The 26,663-nt window shown below is 35.4% G+C and overlaps 3 protein-coding genes across 6 annotated transcripts in view; 1 reads left to right on the top strand and 2 right to left on the bottom strand.

Moving 5' to 3' along the window:
• Positions 1-10,613, bottom strand: part of LOC111996081 (formin-like protein 13) — a 13,800-nt gene extending 3,187 nt beyond the window's left edge. Inside the window, exons 1-9 of one of the 2 annotated variants that reach the window (XM_065782707.1) lie at positions 10,485-10,613; positions 10,228-10,369; positions 8,815-9,506; positions 6,831-7,052; positions 5,246-6,735; positions 5,018-5,138; positions 2,564-2,635; positions 632-730; positions 477-518 (exon numbers count right to left, since the gene is read on the bottom strand). In XM_065782707.1, coding sequence (XP_065638779.1) covers positions 477-518; positions 632-730; positions 2,564-2,635; positions 5,018-5,138; positions 5,246-6,735; positions 6,831-7,052; positions 8,815-9,506; positions 10,228-10,300 — 2,811 coding nt within the window. In that variant the 5' untranslated portion in view covers positions 10,301-10,369; positions 10,485-10,613. Of the gene's footprint in view, positions 1-476; positions 519-631; positions 731-2,563; positions 2,636-5,017; positions 5,139-5,245; positions 6,736-6,830; positions 7,053-8,814; positions 9,507-10,227 lie in introns of both variants that reach the window. The other variant, XM_065782706.1, reaches the window with a different exon arrangement.
• Positions 10,614-15,497: 4,884 nt separating this feature from the next.
• On the top strand, positions 15,498-17,534 carry LOC111996085 (histone-lysine N-methyltransferase SUVR3). The gene is made up of 2 exons (XM_024028026.2): positions 15,498-16,231; positions 16,715-17,534. The coding sequence occupies exons 1-2, from the start codon at positions 15,595-15,597 to the stop codon at positions 17,101-17,103; spliced, it is 1,026 nt and encodes a 341-aa protein (XP_023883794.1). The 5' UTR covers positions 15,498-15,594; the 3' UTR covers positions 17,104-17,534.
• An 85-nt stretch (positions 17,535-17,619) lies between these two features.
• On the bottom strand, positions 17,620-20,621 carry LOC111996067 (G-type lectin S-receptor-like serine/threonine-protein kinase At1g61480). Of its 3 annotated transcripts, none has more exons than XM_065782703.1 (9): positions 20,490-20,618; positions 19,840-20,400; positions 19,726-19,758; positions 19,477-19,623; positions 19,252-19,392; positions 18,954-19,169; positions 18,353-18,474; positions 18,100-18,276; positions 17,620-17,966 (listed from the first exon to the last, which is right to left on the bottom strand). In XM_065782703.1, exons 1-9 carry the CDS (start codon positions 20,554-20,556, stop codon positions 17,745-17,747), a joined length of 1,686 nt encoding a protein of 561 aa, XP_065638775.1. In that variant the 5' UTR covers positions 20,557-20,618; the 3' UTR covers positions 17,620-17,744. The 3 variants fall into 3 exon arrangements, with proteins under 3 accessions (XP_065638775.1, XP_065638776.1, XP_065638777.1); XM_065782704.1 differs by having other exon boundaries at positions 19,477-19,620; XM_065782705.1 differs by lacking the exon at positions 18,100-18,276 and having other exon boundaries at positions 20,490-20,621.
• Between the last annotated feature and the right edge of the window lie 6,042 nt (positions 20,622-26,663).

Below are 26,663 nucleotides of genomic sequence, written 5' to 3'. Positions count from 1 at the left end.
CCATAATAGGTCCCATTCTTCTACCCTTTCCGAAGAATTTAGTTGTTCAATTACCATTCTATAGTGTAAATACTTGTAAAATAACAGTTCAATTGTTACATTAGCGGTTAAGTATCACTAATTAAGCTAATAAAAAACATACCACAAGTTAGTATTCATAAGTAACAATGGAAAATTAAAACCAGAACAAAGAAATACTACAGTTGGACAATGATAATAAAGAATTCGCAAGAAATTATGCAAATAAGTTACATCAGAGAACTACAATAAGATTAATCAGTTTAAAGGATCCTTAAATGTCCATTGTGTTTGGAATTCTTACTACCTAACATAGCACAACTTCCTTATAATGAAGCAGTAATAAAGGCAAAGTCAAAAAAATACCAGTATGAATCTCATCAAATGTGAGAAATCAAGACATCAAAATATCAAATAAAAGGTTAGCACACAAACAGCACTAATGAAATCTTACACACCTGTTCACATTTCCCTAACTTTTCCTTTTCTCCCGTGTAGCCCTGAACAGAGAAATGTAATAAATGCAATTATATATTTGCAGAAGATATAAAATGAATAGAACATGATATACCAATTTTAATATAATAGTTAATTTAATAATAGTTTTCCAAACCTTAAGTAGTTCCATCTCCTCTTTTGTTGGACAGAACTTTATGAGATTCTCGACCTGATCCACATCTAAAGCTGAATCTTCCAGGGCAAGCACTGAACTCTGTCAATGTTCCACATGAAGCCATAATTGATAAGGACAACTTGTCCAAAACAACCCCCTAATGTATAATGGAACTAAGACCACCTATCTAGCAAATATGAATGAGAGCCATGCTTGGACGGCGGATACTTATAGCAACGAAAAAAACCAAGAGGATAGGATGACTCCTAGAATGAAGTAAAGCCTCAAGAAAAGAAAGAGGAAATTGCCTAAGCAAGAGAGAGAGAGGGCATGTGTTTTCTTTTTATATTGAATGAGAAGACGAGGGAGATCATAATCACCAAAATTTAGTGACATGACCTGCTCAAGGCCAGTTAAAGACATGGCCCACACTCTACATACCTTAATAGATATGTTGACATAAGATAACCTTAAGAATTTAAATACACTTGTCCCTCTACAATGTGATTCGTTGAATTCTAAGAGCAAATAACTTTTCTACTGATAGTTTGACATACCAAAGAAGGAGCTGTAAGTCAACCATTTTAAGCTTACATCAGGGGTGGGCACTTGGCACATATCATTATGCAGTGAAGTATAAGCTGGCAGTATGACAAAGTTCCCAGGTTTTATAATGCACCTATGATCTCACTCTCCATTTTTTGTTTATGAGGGAAGGAAGCGAGATCAATGACATCACTTCTTTGCTTAACTACAGATTCTTTTGAATAAAAGTGTTCTAGTACAGTTCAACCCAAACTTAACATTTGAAATATGTTCAAAACAATATTAGGAGTATAGATGGTGTTCTCGGCTGGCTTGCCATGAAGGACAGGTTATCTACAAGAGCAAGGATGATGATTTGGGGTTCACAGGGGATTGTGCATGCTGTTCCACCTGAATGGTTACAGAGAGTAGGAGTCACCTGTTCTTTGAATGCTCTTTTTACAAAAATAATTTGGAAGAACATTATGGGGCTTTGATTGGTGAATGATATTCCTCCCAAATTGGATGATATATTAAGCTGCAGCACCGGATTTTTTATGAGGGAAAATATATAGAGCTTCCCTTTGGAAGGTGGCATGGTGGGCAACAGTTTATCATTTGTGAATCCAAAGGAATTGTAGAATCCAAGGAGGAGAAGTCAAGACAGAAGAGAAAATTCTTAAAAGCATTACAAGAGATGTCAAAGCCAAGATGGAAGCTAAGAGTAATTTAGACAATTCCATTCTCAATAAAGTACTGTGCATCAACTGGGGAATACTTGGGTCTGCTCTGGAAATTAATTGAGGTTGGGGGAGAAGAAGTGTTTACAAAAGATATTTGGAGGCTGGTTACTGTTTCAGTAGCTTTGAAACAGGCTTGGTATCATTAGTGCTAAATTGATGAGTTGTCTCAAAAGAATTTGGCTTGTACTACTGGGAGTATCTGTTTTCATATTTTTTCTGTTTTAGAACATATATTGTACCCTGTGTTTTCTTGCTTGTATCAATTATTTTGAGCTATAATAATCATCAGCATTATCCCAAAAAAAAAAAAAAGGTTTTCTTGAAATTGATGGTAAAGGGAATACTTTTTTTTATTAGTAAAAAAATGTAAAGGGAATACCAAAAAGGTATAAGACCAAAAACAGCACCAGTAAGGATTAAAATTGAAGGATAGGTCAAAGAGAAGGACATAAGATTAGAACAAGACTAATAGGACTGAAAAATTAATTTTGCCCTAGATATAATGGGATGACAGAACAGAGTTCCTGTAGCTGAGCTCCTATAGTTTAGTTAAGGATTTGCAGAGTTGAGCTCTGAACTGCTTGAAGTCTATGCGAAGCAAACTTTTATTTCAATGACCCATAGAACTGGTAGAAGTACACAATTGAAATAGCTTTAAGCTTACCATTAAGTCATGCAATGGCACTTTCACCTTTGAAAGCATGATTTCACAGTTATATGCCCTCCTGTGGTCAATCTGCAAGATGTGATAACATTAAACAAATAATAAATATTAATCTGATATTCATGAGAACATAACTTGGCCAACAAGATAAATGCGACAAGAAAGGGATGCATATAACCTCACTTCCAATGCTGTACCTAATACTTGATAGACCTAAGCATTCTACAATTCCATAATACAAAAGAATAGAAAAAGCCAACATAAAGTACAAACATCTTTCCCTTTCTTATAAGGAAGAGGGGCGGGAGGGGCGGTTGGGATTTTGAAGGGCATTAGTTATTTTTTTTCCCCCCAGCAAATAAAATACATTAGTTCAATCTATAATATTTAGATTTCTAGCACAGATAAGTTGATAATAAGTGATCAGTATATCCCAAAAAGCTTCAATTTTGATTTTGGACAACAACTCTTAAGATTTATATGGACCATACAGAGGAAAATCGCACTAGAAATGTATACAATGAGAGCTTCTCAATCACTCAGCATGAATGAAGAATATGCAAGTGACAAAGAGAGCTAGATGCTCAGTTCTTTGCCATAAATTAACATTTTGGTACCCATTTTTTGATTTACAAATTTGTAATCCAAAAATCCCCAACAATTTACTTAATCTGATAACTTTGGTAACAAATTTTTTTCCAATTCACACTTATAAAACTATGGATGCATGCATGGATTTAATTGAACAGTTCTGTCTAAGATATTTCATGTAGTAAAAGTGTAGCTAGTTAACGTTTAATTGTCCATACCCATCCTTATAAGTAAAAAAAGACATTGTTGCTAAAACAGTAACGGTAATCCTTCTTTCTGAGTTGGATGCCTGAATGTTGCTATAGATAGTGACAGAAATCCAATTAACATTTTTTGAACTTTTGATCACTTGCATGGCCAGAACTAACACTGGCCGTCACTGACTGGAGCTGCATGAATTCAAAAGTAATTTGGATCCATCAAACTTTTAACATCAGCCGTCAGGAATATTTGTATTTTAAAATATTCCTCATGATCAGCAAATTGGACAACTGTTAAGCAACTTCTTTAAGGACCCTACTTGACAAATTGAAAATAACAGAAAAGGTATAAAAAATGATTTTAGAACATAAAGACAGTTTAAAATTATAGTGATGTTCAAGAAACTGTCCACTAGGTATATCAACTTGCAAAGTTGCAATAGTCATTGGTCTTGGTAAACAGGGCAGTTTAAGAAACATACTGTTGTGCATAACTTATGCAAAAATATTTATGGGGTGCTCTCAAGAAACCAGGAAAAAAAAAAAAAAAAAAACTTCAGTGTTTTGTTTATTGGAAGGCATGAACACATGGCGTTCTCCTTGCTAATATGCCATGCAATCACAAGTCACAACACTGCTTTCTTTACTCTTCCAACACATAACCCTAATTTGGGCCTCTTTATGTTTTTCTTCTCATGTCATCATCTTAACAACCTGAAGGCCTAACATTAGTAGCTGCCAGAAGGTTTTACAGCATGTATCTCAAATTCCTGCAAGCTTTTGCTCATTCAATCTTTGCATAGATTAACCCTTCGGACCTTCTGTCACCTATTAGAACCACAAAAAATTTCCCCAACCCAGACCTTAATGTAATTCTACTCCAGTTTTTTCTTTTAGTTTAAGTGTCAGGAAAATTTGTATTTTTCTTGTTTCTAGGGATGAGCTATATTAAGAGTCCATTGGGTCCTATTTTGGTTTTGTTTGAGTTTAGTTATTTAGTTTGGGCAGAGTAGAAAGGAGTCCAACTCTTATTGGGGTTTCAAGAAGTTCAAGTTCCATTAGGAACAGGTATTAGTCATCTATTTATATGAATTTAACGCTTTCTATTCAAGAGAGAAGAACAATAAAAGTTTATTCTTTTTCTTTTTCATTCTTAAAATCCCAGTAACTTAAAACCTTTCACACACACATTGATTCTTCACCTTCTAAACCCTAAAATTCAAAACCCTAAACCACTCATCTATCAAATACCCTATAAAGAACCAAAACATGGACTTTGGCTTTTCCCCCTTATTTCATCCCCAAATATTACTATTCCTTTTCACCATTAGAAAACCCATATTTATTCCTTACTATTTTACAACATTTTTTTCACCAAACCCTAACCCTAATTCCTCAAAATCCAAGCAGTTTAACACTGCCAGACCTGACCCAGGAAATCTACATCTGATTTGACTTTTTCCTAGGTCAAAATTTTTTAAACCATAAAACAAGACAATTGTTTGTTTCTTCAAGTGGACACAAAATCGGGGATGAGACTCCTCTTACAAAATATTAATGGACTTAAATCTGAAGATGAAATATAAACAATTTCAAGTTAATTAAAAAAAAAAAACAAATCAATGATGATTGGTACAACTTGAGAACCAAAAACGTTGATTACCAGTTGCACTTTATCTGATTTTGGCCCCGCTGAGCCACTCTTAGACTTCCTGCCATGATCTGAAGTTGGAACTGCTGCTGAGAAAAGATTCTCTAGCTCTGACATGTCAATCTCTGGAGCCCTACATTATAAGAGAACAAATGAAACAGCTTATGAGATATATGAAGAAAATCAAAGCATGATTCATAGCTTAACATGGAACTTCTCTTTTAAAGAAAAAGTACATACTTGGCAGCATCACCAGATTTTTGTGCCTCAGCCCAAAGACTTCCTGACATTGCTCTTGTTAATTTCAACCAATGCAATGGCCTCAGTTTTTTGGTTTGATTATTCTTTGAACTTATTGTACGTGAAATAATTCGACCCTTTCCACCATTGGGAGAACTATTCCCAATACTACCTAGAGAAAGCGAACCCAGCACTCCTTTAACAGAGGGAGCTGGAGGAGGGGGCACAGATGGAACAGGTGGGGATTTCACTGATGCAGGGTCAGAGTGCTTGGATGAATATATGGGGGCAGGAGGAGGTGGTGGCCCTGAAGATGGAATTCTAGGACCAGCAGCCTGCCCTGAATGAAGGGGGGGAGGAGGTGGAGGTGGAGGATGTCCAGCTCTAACAGCTATATTCTCCTTCAAATGAGGTGTTGGAGGAGGAGGAGGTGGAGGAGTTGGAGGCGGAGGATGTCCAGCTCTAACAGCTATATTCTCCTTCAAAGGAGGTGTTGGAGGAGGAGGAGGTGGTGGAGGAGTTGGAGGCGGAGGATGTCCAGCTCTAAGAGCTATATTCTCCTTCAAAGGAGGCGTTGGCGGAGGAGGTGGTGTTGGAGGTGGTGGTGGAGTTGGAGGCGGCCTAGTTATTGAAGTAACTATAGGAGCTGAAGGAGGATTAAGTAATGGATTATTGTTGGAGATTAAAGGACCTGAAGTTTGCCCAGTATGAGGAGGGGGTGGTAGTGGAGGTGGAGCTGGCCTAACACTAACTGATGGGCTAACCATTGATGAATGATCTTTATAATAAATATCATTGGTAAGTGAAGAATGCGTAGGTTCTGAAAGTTGATGAGGTGGCAATGGAGGAGGTGGGGAAGGAGAAGGAAGAGTTTTCGTAGAACAATCAGTCAAGAGAGGTGGTGGTGGGGGAGCAGGTGGAGGTGTTTTGGGTGCAATTGAAACACTTTTGGTATCCACAGATTCAGGGGCATGTGAAACTGCCAATGGGGGCTCTGGAACAGTTGGAGGAACAGGTGCAGGTTGAGTGACTTTGGCACCTTCAGATAAGGCACAGTCATGTAACTGACATTCAATACCAAAAGTTGGGGTTACAGGTGTACCTTGCACAGATTTACAGGAGACTGTCGTTGACTTAGAAGATTGAAGCATCCCTTGGAACATGATGTCAGATTGAGAGGGCAATTGAAGTGCAATCTGAATGTCATGGGGCTCAGCCACCTTAAGGGACTGAATATCCAGGGATGACGATAAGGAGCTATTATTCTTATTTTCAAAAACCGTGGGCTTCCTTTTCTGCCAGAGCTTTCTAGGACTTAGCTCCTGCTGGAGCACATTTAGCGCTGCATCAGCCTTAGGATCTAACCAGTCCACATAATTGAAGATCTCTCGAACTTTTGCAAATGCCTCCATGGGAAGGCCCTCCTCCTCAAAGCACGGGACATCACCCAGAACAATGGAAGCAGCAGCATCCATCTCTGAGAAAAGAATCTTCATCCAAAGAATGACCGGTGTATAAATTTCATATTAGGGAAAAGCACCAGAAAAAAAAAGCTAAATCTACACAAATGTGTCATGTGCAATACCTCTGCTCTGAAATCCCTAGGAAATTGATCCTTAGCATTCCACAATATGTCAATTTCATCCCGGTTTACGATCAATATATTAGACCTAATAAAAGCTGTGTTAAATGTGACACGGAACATCATCTCTTCACGTTCCATGTCATCATTCAAACAAACACACTCAACCACAACATCACCTTGAATATGGCAATTGATGTCTATTTTAACCAATTCGCATTCTGCCTGCAACACAATACGGGTTCCAAACAGTCATGATAATATTAAGATTAGACCAAGTTTTTGAAAAAAAAATTAATAATAATCATAATTAAAAGAGCTTTCCCCACAGATACAAGCATAGGATGAAAGGTCTCAACCAAGTTTCCAGTAATCTTTAGCAGACTCAACGTCACAAACAAATCAAGCTCCCAAAACACTGACCCATACATCCCCTTACCCCTTTTTTTTGAGAAACAAACACACACACACACACACACAAGGGAGAGGGAAAGGGGTACATCACCTTACCCCTTGTTTTATCCTTACTGGTCTTCAGTAAATTACATACAAATTCAGTTCAAATTATCCCATCCAAAGCCATTTTAGATTTCAGGTTAAGTCCAGAAAGTCATATCAAAGTTTTACTAGGCCACTCATTGCTAAAGTCCTAAATTGAAGAGATACCCAGAACCCAGATTGACCTGCTTAATAGTTGGGATAATGTATTTTATTCTCTCTCGAACAGTTGATACAAAAGGATGGAACTATAATTTTTTGAGAAGTTCCAAGGGATTAACGATCAGGTTGACACCAACACAATAAACACATAGAATTATTCACTAAGATGTGTCCTTGCTGAACTCGTGTTTTTAATTAAGAGACCATTCAAAATTTTGAAACCTCTCATCCCCTGTACCAACTGAATGTTTCCTCCTGCAAAATTGAAACGGGTCCAAAGGCCTATTTGATTAATAATAGGCCAAATAAGAGACAATTAAAATGTTTAACAGTATGAACACATAAGGAAGAAACTCAGTTTACTTTGAGAGGAACTCAGAGGTAATTTTGTTAACATCGGATGCATCCATTCCAATCCAAGTGATTGACTTCCACAAATGACCACAATCCTACAACTTAAACCTCAAATGACAACCATGGTACCTAGTCTGTCCATGTGTTCGATGGAAAGTCTATTAAATAAGACAAAATACAACCATAAGTAACTCTGGAAAGTCTATTTAATAAAAATTCTAGCGCTTTACGGAAACAAGAGTGACAATCTGGTTTTTGAAATCTTGGGTAAGCAAGTTCTATGGAAATTGTCATATGGAGGTCTTTAAAAGCAACCTCAATGAGCCACCACCTTTTGTTGTTTGGTTTCCATAGTAGTTCTTGCCTTCCAGAAAAGTAAAAAAGGCTCTCAAAGCAGAGGCTTCATATTCTATCTGTTTTTAACTTTTTAAGATTATTTTATTTTGATTATTATGAGTTAGAGATATATTAGCCCATTAGCATAGTCTTAAGCCTAATTCTACTTTGTGTACAAGCCAAGTCTCCTACTTGTACTAGAAGTCTATTAGTTTAGGGTTTAGTCTACTATATATACTCATGTTATGATTTATTGTAACACAAGTTTTGTACTACTCTTATATAATAAAGATGTAGCCCTTAAAGGTCTCCTCCGTGGACATAAGCCATATGACTAAACCACGTAACATTTTTGTTCTTGTGTTCCTATTTTATGCTTCCCTTTTTCACATATATTCAAGCATATTCAACATGGAATATATCATAGCAAATATTTAACATCATGCTTACGAGTTTCTTAATCCTTGCACACTTCCCCTTTAAATAAACAGAATTCATGCATGGCTCCCAAGAAAGGGAAGCCATGCAAATATCACCTCATCAAAGAGTCAAAAGTAAAACAATCAAAGAAAATCAATAAAATTAATATGGGTAAACCTCAAAAAATAAATTTTTTTTTTTAAATAACTAGTATCACCTGCTTGTAAGCCCGGACACTTTTGCTTCCTTTTGGAGCGTATAAAGCTTTGGGGGTTTTATCAGCAACAAGAAAAGGATCCTGTCCATATACACGAAATATTGGACGACAACCCCCCTGTCCACCAAAATTAGGAATTAATCTGAGAATGATGCAATCCAAGGTGAGTGCTCTATCCAATGGTGGCCATTCTAAGACAACATTCCTCCTCGAGACATACTGTAAATACCTCAGCTGAGAAGGTATTGGATTCAGTGGGGACATCAATTGCAAAAGCTCACGGGGAGCCTGCTTGTAAACCATGTCTAAGGTCTTCTGCTCTCCGCTATGCAACTTCCTATAGATCAAGAGCGCGGCCAGCATGAAAGCCAAAACCGGCCAACCACCACGTTCACAGTGCATCAACAGCACATTCCCAGATGCAAGCCAACTTTCACTTGATTTTAGAAAATGATGGATAACCTCTATCGTCAGCACCGGGCAACCCTCAAAGTGCCGAGGATAGTCCATTATGGTCATATCATACTCAGACAAAATCTCAGTAATCTCACTATTTGCATGCCCTTCACGAAAATGAAATACCAAGAATTGAGAATCGGGCAAGTGATCTCGAAGTTGACCAGCTATCCCACCAATATATTCCTTATAACTATCTTCACTCCAAGCATCAGTAGTGAAGCAGCAGTCAAATACTATATGCATACATAGATCGCAAACCCATCAGTCACTAATCTATAAATTTTCTACCAAAACTTAATTAAACAAAAGAATCTTATAGTTAGCATTTGCAATATTTTAAATGCAGAAGCCAAAACCTATGCTTTGTAAACTCATTTTATTCATTGCACTAATAAAAAATTGGGTTCTATTTTTCTGCCACTATAATGCGATGGGACAAAACCAAAATTGAACTCCCATTTGAGACTTCTAGTTCGAGTAAATATTTTTAATACCCAACCAAAAAAAAAAAAAAAAAAAAAAAAAAAAAAATTAATTAAAAAGCTACAAATTGTATAGGTTTTTTTTTTTGGGGGTTCATTATTAATTTTCTGAATTAGAGGAAGCTAAAGAATTAGGCTAAGTTGAATGGAATTCGTTGCTTCCTCAAAGCGTAAATAGTAAAAATAATGAAACAGTAGCAATTCATATAATACAATTTCCTCCTTTTTCCCAACCAAACAGAGCCAAAATTTGGAAATTCAAAAACCAAAGCCGCCTATTCAAAATAACATAATAAAATTCCACACTCCAATTACTTCCAACTCGGAAAACCATTTCCTTATAACTCACACAAAAACTAAATTAAAAAACTTTGAATTTTCAAATTCATAAATCCCCGCCAAACAGAAACAACGAATTATTCAAATGAAATAAAGAAAGAAAAAAAAGGAAAGAACAAGAACAAGAACGCACCGTAAACTCGCTCGCAGATCTCAAGTAAGCCATCAGGTGGTTTCCGGAAAAACAATTTACGTAGCAAAGCCATCTCTCTCTCTCTCTCTCTCTCTCTCTCTCTGTGCTACCAAACACAAACGCTCTCTCCAATTCCTTAACCCTTTGACATATATTGCATGTGAATGTGAATGTGAATTTTACAATCAATCAAATGTGACCCTGTAAGAAATGAAAACAAAGGAATTTGGTAAAAACGAATTTATGAAATTAATTACGTATTATGGTGGAATGTTGTGGTCAGGTAAAGCTGTTGATGGTGGCGTTTGGCTTCAATAATTGGTGCTTTCTCTTCTTTCTTTTTCTTTTTTTATTATGTGATGTGAAGGTATTAAAATTAGAAATGGAAATGAGAAATGATGAGAGAATGGAAAGATTGGTTGGATTGGATTTTTGGCACCGACTAGCGGGGAAGTGGCACGTCGATGACGTGGATACCACGTCTCTATACAATTATTACAAAGTTGATATATCTTAGATTTGGGGGGTATATTCGTCACTTTGTTTCTTGATTCTATCTCTCTCTTTTTTTTTAGATTAATACATTTATTAATTCTAAATGATTTGAGGTTATGAATCAAGGCTTATTAAATTTAGTAATTATTACTATCAAATCTATAAAAATTATTATATGTAATCATGTCTCATCTTCTTCTTTTTTTCTTTTCTTCCATTTAAAGCATAGTTTTCCCTAATTAAGATATTATTAAGATTACAAAACAATTCTCTTTCATTCATGATATTGAGATGAGTATGATTAAAATATTAATGTGATGGTTTTAGTGATAACTCAATAATAATAATATTTTTTATTCTTTATCCACCTTCCCCTCTCCTGTTGTTGAAAATATTAATTTTTTTTTTTAAAGTGATGGAACAAATTTATTTACAAGTCAAAAAAATAAATAAAAATTAATTGAGTTAATAGGACACATGTCATTTTTCCATTGATTTTTGGAGTCAAACTCTATCTAAACTAGCTTTTAACACTATACATATACATGGAATGATGGATACACTTAAATATATACGATAAGATGCATAGTATAATTCATATATATATATTTATATACTATTAATAGTCATTCTTATATTTTGTTAACTTTTTAAAAAGTCTTGTAAGAATATTATTATGTAAAAAATGTAAATTATCTATTTAAAAAAAAATTATATTCATTAATTCTAGACTCTTTGGTTTTTATATGCAATAACTCGCCTGGATAGATATTTATAATGTGCTCTCACATTTGACTCGAAAATTAAGAAATAAAACTCTCTCTAAAAATAAATAATTTATGACACATAGCGCGAAATTGGATTTCAATTGTAGAATCTAATTGGATTTTTTTCTAAGTTTTGCCTATTATTATATATAAGATGATTCTCCTCTTTCAACTAGATTTTTATGTAGTTCAAAAATACCATCATTAATGAAGGGTAACTTCTTTTAAAAATATGATCATAAATGTCAAATAACAAATTTCATTTTGTATTCAAAAAGAGAATTCCTAAAATTTAGGACTTTTCCATTCACGTTCAAAGAAAATTTACAATTATTGCTTATCTCTAAACTTTATCATTTTTATATTTCTAATTATAATAGATGCAAATTATTAATCTTTACTCAAAAAAAGCACATGCTCAAAGGCTAATATATAGATAAGAAATATGCTAGATTGAGTATTGTAAGGACTCAAACTGAATTGAGTGTTGGGTTTTCAGCCCAACAAGCCCAAACAATACATTTATAGAGAGTGGGCTGACAGGCTTAGGTGCTGGCCGTTGATCACCATGCCCAAACTTATCTTTAAAAATGGCTAAGTATTTTCTTACAAATGAGGAAATGCTCCTCGGCCTGTGGCCGAGGAGGCCTTTGTTCTTCCCCCCCTCTCTTTTTTCTTTACTAGCTCTTCTTTTATAGTTTTGATCTTCCTATCTTTTGCTTCCATCTGTTGATTGTCTATTTGCCCTTTTCTCTAGTCGTCCATCCCATCAGAAGCTTTATCGATACTCAAGTGGCTCACTCTGACCAACGTTATCCTGCCAAGGGGTTACCTCTCCATTAATGCCTCCAGGGGGGTTAGTTGAGTGCATTAAATGCGAGAGTGACAGCCCACCTTGGGGTTAGCCACTCCCCGAAATCAATCTTGTCAGGCCGAGGACAAGGTGTCCTCGGCGTGGATTCAAGAGAATAGGCCTCCCCCCTTTCTATCCAGGGGGGTTAGTTGAGTGCATTAAATGCGAGAGTGACAGCCCACCTTGGGGTTAGCCACTCCCCGAAATCAATCTTGTCAGGCCGAGGACAAGGTGTCCTCGGCGTGGATTCAAGAGAATAGGCCTCCCCCCTTTCTCCTCAGAAATAGCTTGCTCTCCTCGGCATGGGCCTTGGGCCTGCTATATGAAGGACTGAGGTTATCAGGCCCACGGACCCCACAAGTATAACTTCAAAACATTACCTGTTTAAATACTTAATAATAAATATATATTATTTTACAAATTTTCCTTTGGAATGTTCATAAATATATTTGGAAGGCATTATATAGAGAAATATCTCTTTAGAAGAGAAAATTCGCTCATACTCAAACAGTAATTGCTAAAAAAATCAAAACTAGTTATTTAGGTGAAATACAATTTTATCAACAATTTTTTTTTTCTCTCTGTTATGTTGCTGTCCAAACAAAAATTAATAATAAAGATTGATAAAACTTTAAGTGCCAAATTTAATAATAAAATTGATAAAACTTTAGTTGACAAAATTTTTAAAACCTACTCTAAAATAATGATCAACTAATTGTCTTGAGAATCTGCAGGTCATGTACCACCAAAAAAAAAAAAGTAGCTTTTGGGATCCCTTTAAAAAAGAAGACAAAGCTTGTATGGCAGCAATGGGAAAAGATGATAAAGGAAACTTTGATTTTTGCTACACTTGTAGAGCTCTAATAGAGGACCACGATCCCTTAACATGAGTAGCAAAAGCACCTTTACTCGCAGCCGAAAAGGGTTAAAAGCTTCTTATTTGTGAGGATGATGCCTTAATGTGATTCTATCGATCTAAAAGGTTCCATCTTCTCCTCGTTGGGTTATAGAAAATACTGCTGTTAGAACTTTATTGATTGGTCTGTAAATCATACCTTTACCCTTTAGGGAAGCAAAATTTGTTGCCCATAATTTTGCCAAATGGCCCTTTTGTGTAAAAGTGAGGGAACTATCCCCAACTCTTCTATCGCAAATTTTTATCTTGGGCTTTAGATGAAGATGGCCCTTATTCTCCACCATTGTAATTTCCTTTTGTTTTCTTAATGATAATTATTAAGAAAAATATCATCTTAAATTCATTTATATGATGATAGTTATTAAACTTGGACTAATTCGATCGGTTGGACCAAATATCTAGTCACCTGGCACTTAAACTGATCTAAGTGCTTAAATAGACTGTTTTTACATATGATTAGGTCAAACTCAGTCAAATCCAACACATTTGTGGTAATCTGGTTAACTTATATGGGCTTATATAACTCGGTTAGGTTTGTGAAATTTGTAATAGGTCTACTTTATTGACTTTTTGATATAGGACAGAATCTATAATTTAATTTTGATATTTTTATGTAAAAAACATTATTTTAGGTTTAGGCGATTTATTTCCTTGTTTTTAGGTCAAATTTGGATTCTATTATGGTTAGGTATTAATTAGGAGTTATTTTAGAATATATTTTCTTGTTTGTCAAATTTTATAGAGCCTTTAAATAGGCCCCTAAATCTGTAAACGTTTTTAGTATTATTGATATTAATAAAAATTCAAACATTTGTCTATTATTTCTCTGGTGGATTCCAGAATCCTTTCTCCTTGTGGATTTAAGGTTATTTTTAGAAATAAACGTGTTTTATTTCTTGTTGACGTGTTCTACTTCTTGTCATTTTTTGCATCCCGCATCACTTTTTTTTATTGTTTAATGTGTTATAATATGATAATTTAAAGGGAAGAAAACATAAAGAATTAAAAAAAAAAAAAAATCACTTCTCTATCCATCTATCTACCCCCAAGACTCCTATCTTATCAAAAAACTACTATGTGATTTGTGAAAACTTGATTTTGTATTATAATTGCCAGCTTAATTTAGTCATATCCCTATTTATTTTTAATTTATATATTTATATTATGATTTCTCAAACTTATATATATATATATATATTGTAGAGGCTTAGGCCCAGGTGACTAAGAACGACTCACGTGACCAAGGCACAACATTGTAGGGATAGGATCAATCCACTGATAGATGTGTAAGGGTCTAAGGATTAGCGTTTGAGGGAACCCTATTATGTTCGAGCTAGGTTAAGCCCAATACCAGCTAATAAGCCAAGGTCCAGGGGGAAGCTGATGAGGGGACGGTCAAATTCAAGTCAGTAACTGAGCACTGTTAGTGCCTTTGAGAAACTCGCTACCGAATGCTATTTAACGTTTGAAACAAGTTTCAAAAGAATCCTCAAAAAGCATGATGATTCCTTAGGATTTTGGTGAAAGTGGAATACATGTGAATTGGTGAAATGATAATGATGATTGCCCCACTAATGAGAGACTATAAAAGGGACGAGAAGGCAAACAAGTGGGTGGTTGGAAAAACATTGGGGAAAACACACAAAGGGAAAACATTGGAAAAAGGGGGTAGACACAAGGAAATGAGGGAATACACACTAAGGTGAAGGGAGTGTGAGTAAATAAAAAGGGAGAAGAACGGCAAAAAGGGTGAGGTGTGTAAATCAAAATTTTTTTTTAAGTGAATGATGCAGCTTGGACTATCTAGTTAAAGCTTGGAGTTCTACCTGTAGAATTGCAAGAAAGCCCACAAATAAATAAATTGGGGCCCTAATTCTTCGCCTGGTAATCTACTAGTTGCATCGATACACTCAACCTATAGACGGGGTCAATATGCAAGGTTTAATAACTATTATTTTACATTAATATTCATAATTGATGCCAAATTCTCCCTTAAAAAAAACAATTGATGCCAAAAAATTCAATTTTTCATTTACATAATTTTTTGTTTTTGTTTTGAAATAATAAAGACAAAAGACATAGGAGATGGGAGGAAGTGAAAAGACAAGATTTACAATACTAGAATTTATAAAAGAGCCTTCATTTACATAATTATATCAACTATTTTACATTAATATTCACAATTAACGCAAAATTGTTCTCTCAGCCAAAAAAACAAAAAAACAAAAATGTTTGCATTTTAAAAAATAGAATATAAAAGCCCCATGACTGCATAACATACACTGATACACATAGACTGTCACATCCGAAATCTTTTGCAGCTTCGCTCGAATCAAATGTGGGAACCAGACACAAAAAAACGTTGCCAAACCAATGGACCTTTCCTCCAATGCTTCGAGCTAATCCTCCCATGGCTGACCCCAATAGAATTAGCCAACGTTTCTCTAACGTCCAAATCCCTAAACCAACTCTCCAAATCCACCACTCTCCGCAGATCCTCCGACGCTTCCAGATCCTTCGAAAACCTCCCCATCCCGTTCCACAACACCATAGATCACCACCCATATGCCCATTTCATCTACACCCCTTCACAGATTTTCCCTTCTTCTTCTTCTTCTTCTTCACAACCCCAGCGCCAATCATGGGGCTCGCTGGGTTTTAGCAGCTCGGCGAGTCGACTCGGTGCGGAACCGGTGAGTTTGGTGGACGAGTTGGGGCACAGCGTGTCTGGGTGTGATTGCGAGAGGTGTGACGGTGAGGACCCAGATGGGTGTCCTTGTTTTTCTGAGATGGATGAGTTGGATATGGGGAATGAGTGCGGACCGAGTTGTCGGTGCGGGTTGGAGTGTGAGAATCGGTTGACTCAGCGAGGTGTTTCGGTGAGGTTGAAGATTGTGAGGGATAGAAGGAAAGGTTGGGGTTTATACGCTGATCAGTTCATTGAGAAAGCCCAATTTGTATGCGAGTATGCAGGTACTTTTTCTTTCCCTCCACCATGAATTTGAAAATGGAACCAAGTAAAAACCAGTTTCAGGAATTTGCTCCAACCCATTATAAGTCATGTGACTAAAAATACGTGTGAATGGAACGAATGCTTGTTCACCAACCTTGTATATGAAATGAACTTATTTACAAACTTAGACCATTTAAACTCAAGTTTGTAGAGGTATATTTTTATACATGTACATATAAACGCATAATATTATTACATAGTTAAATCAAGTCGAACTTGTTCACAAACATATTATTTATATTTAAGCTTGGTTCATTTAATAGTCAAACATATATTTGAGCTTGAGTTTGACTCATTCGTGCTAAATAAACGAACATGTATAAACTTTTTTTTTTCTAGCCATTAGAAATTAAAGGATATGAACATTCTCAACTGGATAGTTTGAGATTTCAGTGTGTGAGATTTGTATTAAATGTGCTAAACTTGACATTTGCTTGAAAAAGGTGAACTTTTGACAACCAAAGAGGCAAAAAATCGGCAACAAATGTATGATAAACTTGCATCAGATGGGCGTTTTTCTTCTGCTCTATTGGTTTTGAGGGAGCATCTTCCTTCTGGAAAGGCATGTATGAGAATCAACATTGATGCTACAAGGATGGGAAATGTAGCACGGTTCATTAACCATTCGTGTGACGGTGGTAATTTAGTGACAAAACTGGTAAGGAGCTCGGGAGCTTTGGTGCCTCGCATTTGCTTTTTTGCTTCAAGAGACATAAAAGAAAATGAAGAGCTTGCCTTTAGCTATGGTGAAGTGAGGTTAAGGTCTAATGGTTTGCAGTGCTTCTGTGGTAGCTCTTGTTGCTTTGGAACATTGCCTTCAGAAAATACTTAGTTTTAGTTTTTCCTTGTACCGACCCAATGACCTTGAGTTCTGTCTTCAATCCTCAAGTGATGAGATGGAGGGGAAGGGAATATAGAAAATGGCTTGGAGGAGGAGGAGGGGATGTTGAGGGGAAGGCAGGTTGGAACTGTCCCAGGGCCCCCTCTTTTTACTGGGGTGATAAAGAAAATGATTGAAGAAAAAAGTAGCAAGAAAATGTATGTGTTTTATGGCCTTTTAATTTTAAGGCCATGTTAATTATTTTTGGGGTGAGAAAGAAAATGATTGAAGAAAAAAGGAGCAAGAAAATTTATGTTTTGTGGCCTTTTAATTTTAAGGTCATGTTAATTCTTTATGTTGTTCAAAACATGTATAACAAATGGCCACTGACATCAAATGTGTTGTAATGAAAATGTGTGTAACTGTGTAAGTTGTATTCAAAATGAGTTAAATTTGGCATTGGCTTGGAAAATGTGATATTTTGACAACAAAAAGGCAACAAATAAGAAATGGCTCACCATTCACGTTACTGTAATTGTATACCAATTACGATTTCCCACATTAGATTACAAATAATGAGAAATATATATTACAAATCCATAAAACATATTTTATAGCATTGCTGGTTCCAACTTCCAAAAAAAAAAAAAAATTCAAAAATTCTTGCAGTTGGATTTGAAGTTTAGACTCAAAATTTGGGTTTCTTCAAGCTTCTGTAAGACTTCTTCCATGTTTGGTCTTTCTTGTTCATTTGGAGTAGTACATTGAACAGCTATTGATAATACATTTTGAAATTCAGTTACAATATAAGCCCCATTTAAGCATGGATCTGCCATGGCACTTGTGCTTCCACCTTTCATCATTGCATTCCTTGCCTGTATCAGTGACAAATGACAATAGAAATATATTCAGCTAATCTGCTGAAATTTACCATCTTAGGTGAAAAAACTACTTATAAATAGTAACATGCTAGACTATATGGGAGACAACATGTTAATTAGAGCATGCCTCTTTAACCAGAGATTCGGGCTTTCTTCCTGTCAAAAGTTGAAGTAGCACAACCCCAAAATTGAAAACATCATTTGCAGTGGTTTCCATCCTTTCAGTCTTCTTTAACTTGTAGTTTGATAAGATGGGGTCTGAAATCTTAGGCTCTAGTTTCTCAGTCAGTAATATGTTTGCTAACTGAGACATATTGGAGTATTAGTTATTAGCACCATCGCACTTAGTATTAGCTATAGGTGAAATGAATTAATTTTACCTTTATGTCTCCATGAACTATTTTTTCCAAGGGATTGGTATGAAGAAACCATAAGCCCCTTGCAATGCCAATAAATATCTGCATCCGCCGCTCCCATGTCAAGATTACTGTCCTTTTGTCACCTGTTAGATACATTCATTGCTTATTACCAAGTTTGTGAAAATGGTATAGGAGAATCATTTTTTTATTTATAATTAAAGGCAATAATATATGAGAAATTATTTATAGAAGAAGACATTATATCATCTGGAATATGCTTCATCTATCTCACGAGTCACAACCTGTGAATCCTTCACAGTTGTGGGCTCTACATATTATGAGAGAAATAATGCATATGTCAGATGCATAAGATAATTATTTTATCTAAAGTTGTATGCTAATGATTAGCAGCAATTTTGAAAGGTGCATACAACCTCTTTTTTTTTTTTCCTTTTTTCTTTTTTTTGGAGAAAGAAAATTAAAACTGAAATTTTTCTATGTATTTGGAGGTAATTGGAAGTGCAAGTGACAGGATTGTAGAGAGGAATTGAGGGAGTTTTGTATGCACTTCCTTGTGGCATGCTATAAATTAAAAACCCATATTTTCATGAAAAACGCTTACCGAGAAGCCAGCTTGAAAGATCACCATTGACACAGTACTCATAAACAAGACACTCATCTCCGCTGTCACAACATCCCACAGTACTCACCAAATTAGGATGCCTTATTTTCGCTTTCCGGCAAATCTCATCAATAAAATTGTGAAGCTCAATGCCCTCATTTAGTCTCTTGATTGCTGCTTTCATTCCACTTGGCATTATTCCAACGTACATTTTCCCTGAACAAATTTCTTCGTTTCATTAGTTCAACTTGCATCTCATTAATGAGCTCAATAAATCAAGTGGTCATGACCATCATACCAAGAATTCCCTCTCCAATCAAGTTTGAATTATTAAAAGAATCAGTAGCTTTAGCCATTTCATCAGGTGAGAATATATAGAGATCAGAGCAGTTTAAGGGTCTTTTGGCTTCATCCTCTGGTTCTTTTTTAAACACCACAACTGCCACAACCAACATGCATGAGGTCATTGAGATAGTCACAAAAGACGCAGTATTGAAGACCACTAATCTATCATGTATCTCACCTGATAGATTTTTCAGGTCCTTTTCACTTGCATATTGAATTTGCTTCCTTGTGAGAATATATAGAAGTGGAGCTAAGATGACAAGCACTGCAGCCACAATTACTGTAGCAAGGAGTGCCTTGGAATCCAGTAGATTTTCTTTGACTTCTTTTACACATTTAACAGTCAATTAAGGCTAAAGTGCATTTTATTGTATAAGAGAAGTAGAAAAGCAAATAAAAATTTAAGGTTCAATTTCTGTTCACTCACCTATTCCATGAGTTTGTGTAGGCCATGAAAACTCTGAAACACAAAGGAACAAAAACATTCGAACTAAGCAATAAAAAGGAATATGTTCCATAAATTAAAACTGGGAAATCTTACCTATTTCATTCCATAAACAAGAAAAAGTTCCTTGAACCCAGTTCTGGGAATCCACATCTGAGCTTGCAAGACTAACAAGGAGAGCTTCATTACACCTATTGCCATTTGAACTATCACCTTTTCTTAGAGCTTGTAATGACTGCCTATAAGACATGACACAATTAAAACATGTCTCATCACTATAATTATTAGCATATAAGTTTGTACAATTTGATCGGAAGGCGTTATATCTCTCAATCCCAAGAAAACTTATGATTGCATCAATGGTACTTGAGCATAGTTCTGCTGTTGAAGAAGATATTAAATCTTGGAGTTCACATTTAGCAAGATTTGAACTCTGGTGAAGATTTTGGAATGTGTTACTACAATCTTTGGCTTCAGCCAACTCGAGGAATATGGACCCAGAGTGGTTGGCTTCTATTGCCATTGCTTTGAAGAGAGATTGGAGAGCTGAGCTGCAGCATGCCTTCGTTACAGAAGATGGGACAGAGTTTGCAGCTATGTCAAAGCACTCACTCTGTGCTTCATATGGGAATTGGCTAAAATTCAATTTGCAAGTACCTGAAACGTAAGAATAAAGTTCTGTGAAGCAGTGGTTAAGGATAGAGATTGAGCTAACTTTGGCTATATATATTTTTTAGCATGCTTACTTGAATTTATCCTGTGAGATTTGCTTAGGAATATGAAGATGAATAGGAAGACATAGAGAATGGCCATAGTGGTGATTTTGAGGTTTTCTTCTTTGTACTTGGCCAAACATGAGATTAATTTCTAGTCTCTAGATGTCTTATTCTCATGATTTTTGCACATACACCAAGAGAGTCGGTTTGGTGCTATTAGTTTTTTTTTTTTTTTTTTAATTATTATTTTCTGATTTATAAGCATGTTAGAAGATGAATTCTTAAATTATTAAAGTATGTAGAATAGATCCAGCTTATGACCAGTTCGCAGGCACTGGAAACAACCAGATGTGGACACGTGTCTGTTGTGTCCACGTGTCCACATTTGGATGTGTCTGATTAGGACAGTAACTAGACACAAGCAGAACCCGACCTAGGATGGAACAAAATTTCTTTATTTCACTTGAAATGGAGATAGTTCAAAGTCCATTTCATGCCTAAGATTTTATTTTCTAAATCTAATCATGTAAAGAGTGCTACGATATTTAAATTTTTAAACGACATGGTACCGAATACATCTTTAGATATGTAATATTTAATTCAAACCATAAAATAGATCCGTTTCAAATTGATAGGAGACAAACCACTGATACAAATATAGGCAAGCTGTGAAGTCAGACAAGTCAATATAGTTACCGAATATAATTTTATTGAAGTTTCATGTTTACAGAAATGTTTTCTTAGTTATTTGCTTTTAACCTAAAAATTTAATAGCTTAGAGGAGAATTTGATTAGTATAAGGCTGCCAATTCAAAGCTCTCAAAGACCACTAGAGCATATTCATAGTATATGATTTGCAAAAACTTAAGCTGTTGTGATGAAATATAATGCTCAGAGGATCATCTCCATTTGCCATACAAATTGTCAAAGGGTCTTTCGAAATGAAAATTTAATTCCCATCAATCTAAAGATAGTATGAGTATGACAGAATGTATAAAAATTCCAACATATTATATTCATTTGTACAATAAATAGAAAGAATCCTTTAAGATGAGTCAGAAATCCAAAACGAATTTCATTTACCCACTCCTAATTTATTTGGAAATGCCAAATAGCAAATTTCATCCTTGAATTACTGTTTTATGTAAAGTTGTTGTACATTTCAAATCTTAGTAACTTTTGCAAAATATAGAAAGAAATCAACATGGATTTACATTGTTCAGTGTGTCTACATCCACAAGAGCAAGCAACAGGGAAAAAAAATCACCATAACAAAGTGAAGGATTTACATTAAATTGTGTTTCAAAAGAAACCCTAATCTGGAATATTGAAATTTCTTTATATACCCTAACCTTACCATGGTTCCACGCCACCCATGAGACCCCCAAACTAGAGTCTAATGTTACTTCTCATTAAAAAATTGAACCACTATCTCTAACAAAAGTTGTGCAAATAAATATAAATCACTATCAGTTTTTTAAGATCTTCTCCCTTCTCTCTGTGTGTATTAAAAATACTTAGTATTCTAAAAATAAAAAAATAAAAAAATTGTGCAAATAACAAATTTAATAAAAAAAATAAAAGACAAAACAAAATAAAAAGAAAAGAACATGCTCTTGCTTGTCACAATAATAAAATGCCAAACACTAGAGGTCAATTTCCCCGTAGCATATCTTCTACCTCCTGTATTTCTGGGTCTGAAGCCGGCCCAATGTGATTTGGTATTGACTCAATCAAGACCAAAATTTGTGTTTGAATTTTGAATTTTGAACTATTACTACGTACCCCTATCATAAGTCATAACCATGCAATTATTATATTCTTGGCAATTATATTATATTTGGTGTGGAATCCGTGGATGTTTCTGAAATTCTATCTCTTAATTTGCATCATCGGTCTCATGTTGCCGGCCCAACTAAATGCCAAGAGCAAAAGATATAAACGTTGTTGTTCCTATTCTTTTTGGTGAAATGAGTCATAACCAATAAGTTACAGGAAAGATCTGCCAAGTCCATAAAAAGCTGATTTTGCTTAGTTAAGGTTTCCTGAATTGGAGATTAATTTCTTTCACTAATGATCTGTCAAATCTAATTTCTTTCATCAACTTGGGAAAAGAAAACAGAATTAGTAGTGATACACTTAAGCATATCATTAGACAAATTCAAAACTGAGTCTTGCTAAGGACACAACAACAATTCACAACATTCTCAAATGAGTATTAAACAAAATTTTAAGTTTCACAATGTAGCGGCTCAGTGTGTGAGATGATAGGCTAATTTAGGAATGTTGTAAAATTATTATGAACTTTTGTTACGTTGATAACCCCGAATTCGCCAAAGCATCCTGCGCATTTCTTTGTTTCCATATAGCTATGTTCCACTCAACATTGAGGGAATGCTTAGATGAAATTCCTGCATTCAATAACAACATTTAATAAGAGCTTGTTCGGATGTTGTTAACTATTAAGAAGTATAACTAGTTCCTTGGCATCTATTTCAATGTGAAGTATAACTAGTTCCTTGGCATCTATTTCAATGTGTAATCACTGGACTCCTAAATCTTTAGTGTTAGAGATATATATTAGTCATATTAGCCCAATGTAATAGACCCAAGCCCATTCCTGCTTGTACTAGTAGTCTAGGGTTTAGTCGTCTATATATATTCATGTTTTCATTGTAACATAGGTTATTGTACTACACTTCTATACTATAAAGATGTAGCCCTTAAGGGATTCCTCCGTGGATGTAGGCCGTCAAGGCTGAACCACGTAACCCTTATGTTCTTGATGTTCCTATTCTATGCTTCCTCTTCCGCATCCACTCTAGCATACACAACATGGTATAACACATTGCGTTTGATAATATTGTCCATTTAACATGGTATCAGAGCTAATATTCAACATGGTATCAGAGCCAGGTTTCGTTCTTGGCATCAAACAAACATCTCTAGCAAGCAAAGAAGATTCTCATGTGCACACCACCATCAAAAGTCACACATGCTTGTCTGCTGGATCTAGACTCCACGGCATCTTGCAGCCACCATGGCTCAGTGCTGTGTCCAAAATCCACAAACTCAAGCAAAGCCATGACTTAACTTTTCAGATCTGTGAAAATCCATGCCTCGCCTATTAAAACCAACACCACAGACGTGCTCCACAACCTCCGGCGACTAAAACCCAGAAACCCGGTCACCTGAAGCCTTGCCACGCGCCTCCACATGCCGCAGTTGTCTCCGGTAGACCTCCCACGAGCCGCCTCAAATTCCTATTTCCAGATCGTCTTTTTGGTACACACGCCGCCATACGGCCTCCTCGTCGACCGATCTACAGAACTTGAAATTTCTGCCGCCATCTGACCCTGCACGCACCCTCACGCGCCTCTAGGATTTCGGGCTTCTCCTCCACGTGCCGGTGAACATCGCACGCTCCTGCCACGCGCCGAAAAACTGCGGCTGATGTCATCTGACGTCACCGGATGACGTCATTACTCCACGTCAGCAGCCACGCAGCATGTCCACATTAGCCCTAGTCCATGTCAGCGACACGTCATAGGATGACGTCAGCGGCTCTACTATCTGATCCGTGACCCGACTCGGAAACTTGGAACTGACCCGGACCAATATCTGTTGACTTTGACCCTGGACCAGTTGACTTTGACTTTTTGCGTTGACCTTTGACCAAAAGTCAAAATTTCCGAAAGGGCCTATCTTGCTCAGTTTTTCGCGTAGATTCCAATTTTGGACTTTGTTTCTTCATTTGAAGCTCCGAAATTTGTCAATTGGCATATTCTTCATTGTGGTTTCTTCAAAGGCATTCTTCAAGACATCTCCAAGTGATCTTCTCGTGCTTATCCAACCTCAAGTCTTCATCAAGCTTCCACCTTGAGTTTGAGGGAGGGTGTTAGAGATATATATTAGTCATATTAGCCCAATGTAATAGGCCCAAGCCCATTCCTGCTTGTACTAGTAGTCTAGGGTTTAGTCGCCTATATATACTCATGTTAGGGTTCATTGTAACATAGGTTATTGTACTACACTTCTATACAATAAAGATGTAGCCCTTAAGGGATTCCTCCGTGGATGTAGGCCGTCAAGGCTGAACCACGTAACCCTTATGTTCTTGATGTTCCTATTCTATGCTTCCTCTTCCGCATCCACTCTAGCATACACAACATGGTATAACACATTACGTTTGATAATATTGTCCATTTAACATGGTATCAGAGCTAATATTCAACATTTAGCAAGCACCAAACTATCAAGTAAGGCCAAAATTCTACTATGAAACTAATTGCTGAACCTAAAGCTAGCTAAAAAGCTCTCACCCAAAGCCCTTGAACTATTGAAGTCCCTAATGAGGCCTCCTCTGTTAGCAAGACCTGGATTGCCCAATGAGGAGCTATCAATATTAAACTTAAACCAATCTGCATATCAAGCTTTTTCTAGCTATAAGTTGAAGACTTGGGTTCTGTCAGTTGCCTTCGAGTACTTTGTCAAAGGACGTCTTATCATGAATCTCGTGATCAACAACGACACCTACCCTTCAGATCACTTCAGCAAAGACCAAGCCGACGGCCAATTTGGCTATGCATGTGTGGGTTGGGCTTAGTACCCTACCAAACAAATGGGCACAAGTAAACATTTGTTTAGGTTATCTATATATATATATATATATAAAGCCGAAACCTTTAAAACTCCCACAATTTTTCACGTTATCATTATTTTCTTTTTTTTTTTCTTTTTCTTTTAGATTCTTTTTATTCTAGGTTTTATATCTTCTTATATTTATTATTTATATTCAACGTGTAATTATTTTTTTAGTGTTACAATAGTTTAGTTTAAGTAAAACTCTATTAGATATATTTTGTTGGTCTCTTTAGAGCTTATCACATCATTATTATTATCTATATATAATATAAAATTGAAGATTAAAAATTAATTATAATTTTTTAAGATACCTCACGTTAGAATTAAAAAAAAAATGACTCACTTTAGGTTTCAAAAAAAAAAAATCACATAACACGTTAGAGTTTTTTTTTTTTTTAAAAGGACTCACCAAAAAAAAAAAAACTTTAGGATTAAGAAAAAAAAAAACATAACACGTTAGAGTTTTTTTTTTTTTTAAAAGGACTCACCAAAAAAAAAAAAACTTTAGGATTAAGAAAAAAAAAGAGAGACTCCTGGTAGGACTCTCTCTTCTCTCCTTAAAATCCTAGCAATTACTATCTCAAAACCCTAAACTTAATTTCACTTTAAGATTAAAAAAATAAGAAGAAGAGAGACTCACGTAAAAATAAAAAAATAATAATAATAATAAAACGTAGGTTTTTTTATTTATTTGCTTTCATATGTGCTTGAAATTTTCATTCTATCTTATTATTTTGTTATGTTTAGAATTGATTTTCTTTTAAGTATTTGGATTAATCTCTATATTTTGATAGTGTTTTTGTGGGTTTGGTTTTTGGGTTGAAATTTCTAATAATTATTTATATTGTATATGGCAGATGAAGCATCTCTATTTTTTGGAGAAAAATCAAAGCTGCAACCTATGTCTTCCAGCCCAACGAGTGGTAAATTTTTATTTGGTATATTATATATGAATTTTTTGAATTTGAAGGGTTTTGTTCGGTTTTGAAGTAGAATTTGGGGATTTTATAAAATTTGGAAGCTTCAAGTTTTGGGGTTTTTGGTATTTGCGTCTCAGTCGGTTGATCTTAATTCTTTACCTTATATGTTTTTGCTTTATTGAGAATTTTTATTTGGGTTCATGTGATTTTTTGTTTTCTTAATTAAAGCTTTGATTTTTGGTTGATTAATTATTTGTTTGGATTAATTTCAATTAATTATTTGTTTGGATTCAACGTAAAAGATAATGGAATTAGGTGTTATAAATTTGATAATGTTCCATGTTTTGAATTGTTTATATTGTTATTACTACGACTAAGTAAGATTTGTTTTTATCTTTGTAGTTTATATCAGTTTTGAGTGTGTGTATATATATAACTTTTGAGAATTTTGCTTTATTAATTTAAGAATTGTAAATTACTTTGTAGGTTTCAGTAACTATACACCTGCAGTGAGACGTTGACAGTATAAGCATATATATATATGGTATTAACATTTTATAAAAATCTTTCTTACAACCCAATAACATTCTACGTTAGACAACACTTCTAAAGTATAGAAAAGTATAAAAGTTAAATATTT

This window comes from Quercus suber, unplaced genomic scaffold (assembly GCF_002906115.3).
Source record: "Quercus suber isolate HL8 unplaced genomic scaffold, Cork oak 2.0 scaffold_311, whole genome shotgun sequence".
Taxonomy (NCBI): Eukaryota; Viridiplantae; Streptophyta; class Magnoliopsida; order Fagales; family Fagaceae; genus Quercus; species Quercus suber.
This window is presented reverse-complemented; position numbering and strand designations above follow the sequence as displayed.

Bases quoted from the DNA above. Each gene is read 5' to 3' on its own strand.
- LOC111996085 (XM_024028026.2), top strand. From the start codon at position 15,595: ATGTGGGAACCAGACACAAAAAAACGTTGCCAAACCAATGGACCTTTC. The intron at 16,232-16,714 runs GTACTTTTTCTT...TGCTTGAAAAAG, and splicing joins ATTTGTATGCGAGTATGCAG to GTGAACTTTTGACAACCAAA.
- LOC111996067 (XM_065782703.1), bottom strand. From the start codon at position 20,556: ATGGCCATTCTCTATGTCTTCCTATTCATCTTCATATTCCTAAGCAAA. The intron at 19,624-19,725 runs GTGAGTGAACAG...AATGTGTAAAAG, and splicing joins TACACAAACTCATGGAATAG to AAGTCAAAGAAAATCTACTG. The intron at 19,393-19,476 runs GTGAGATACATG...TGGTTGTGGCAG, and splicing joins GGACCTGAAAAATCTATCAG to TTGTGGTGTTTAAAAAAGAA.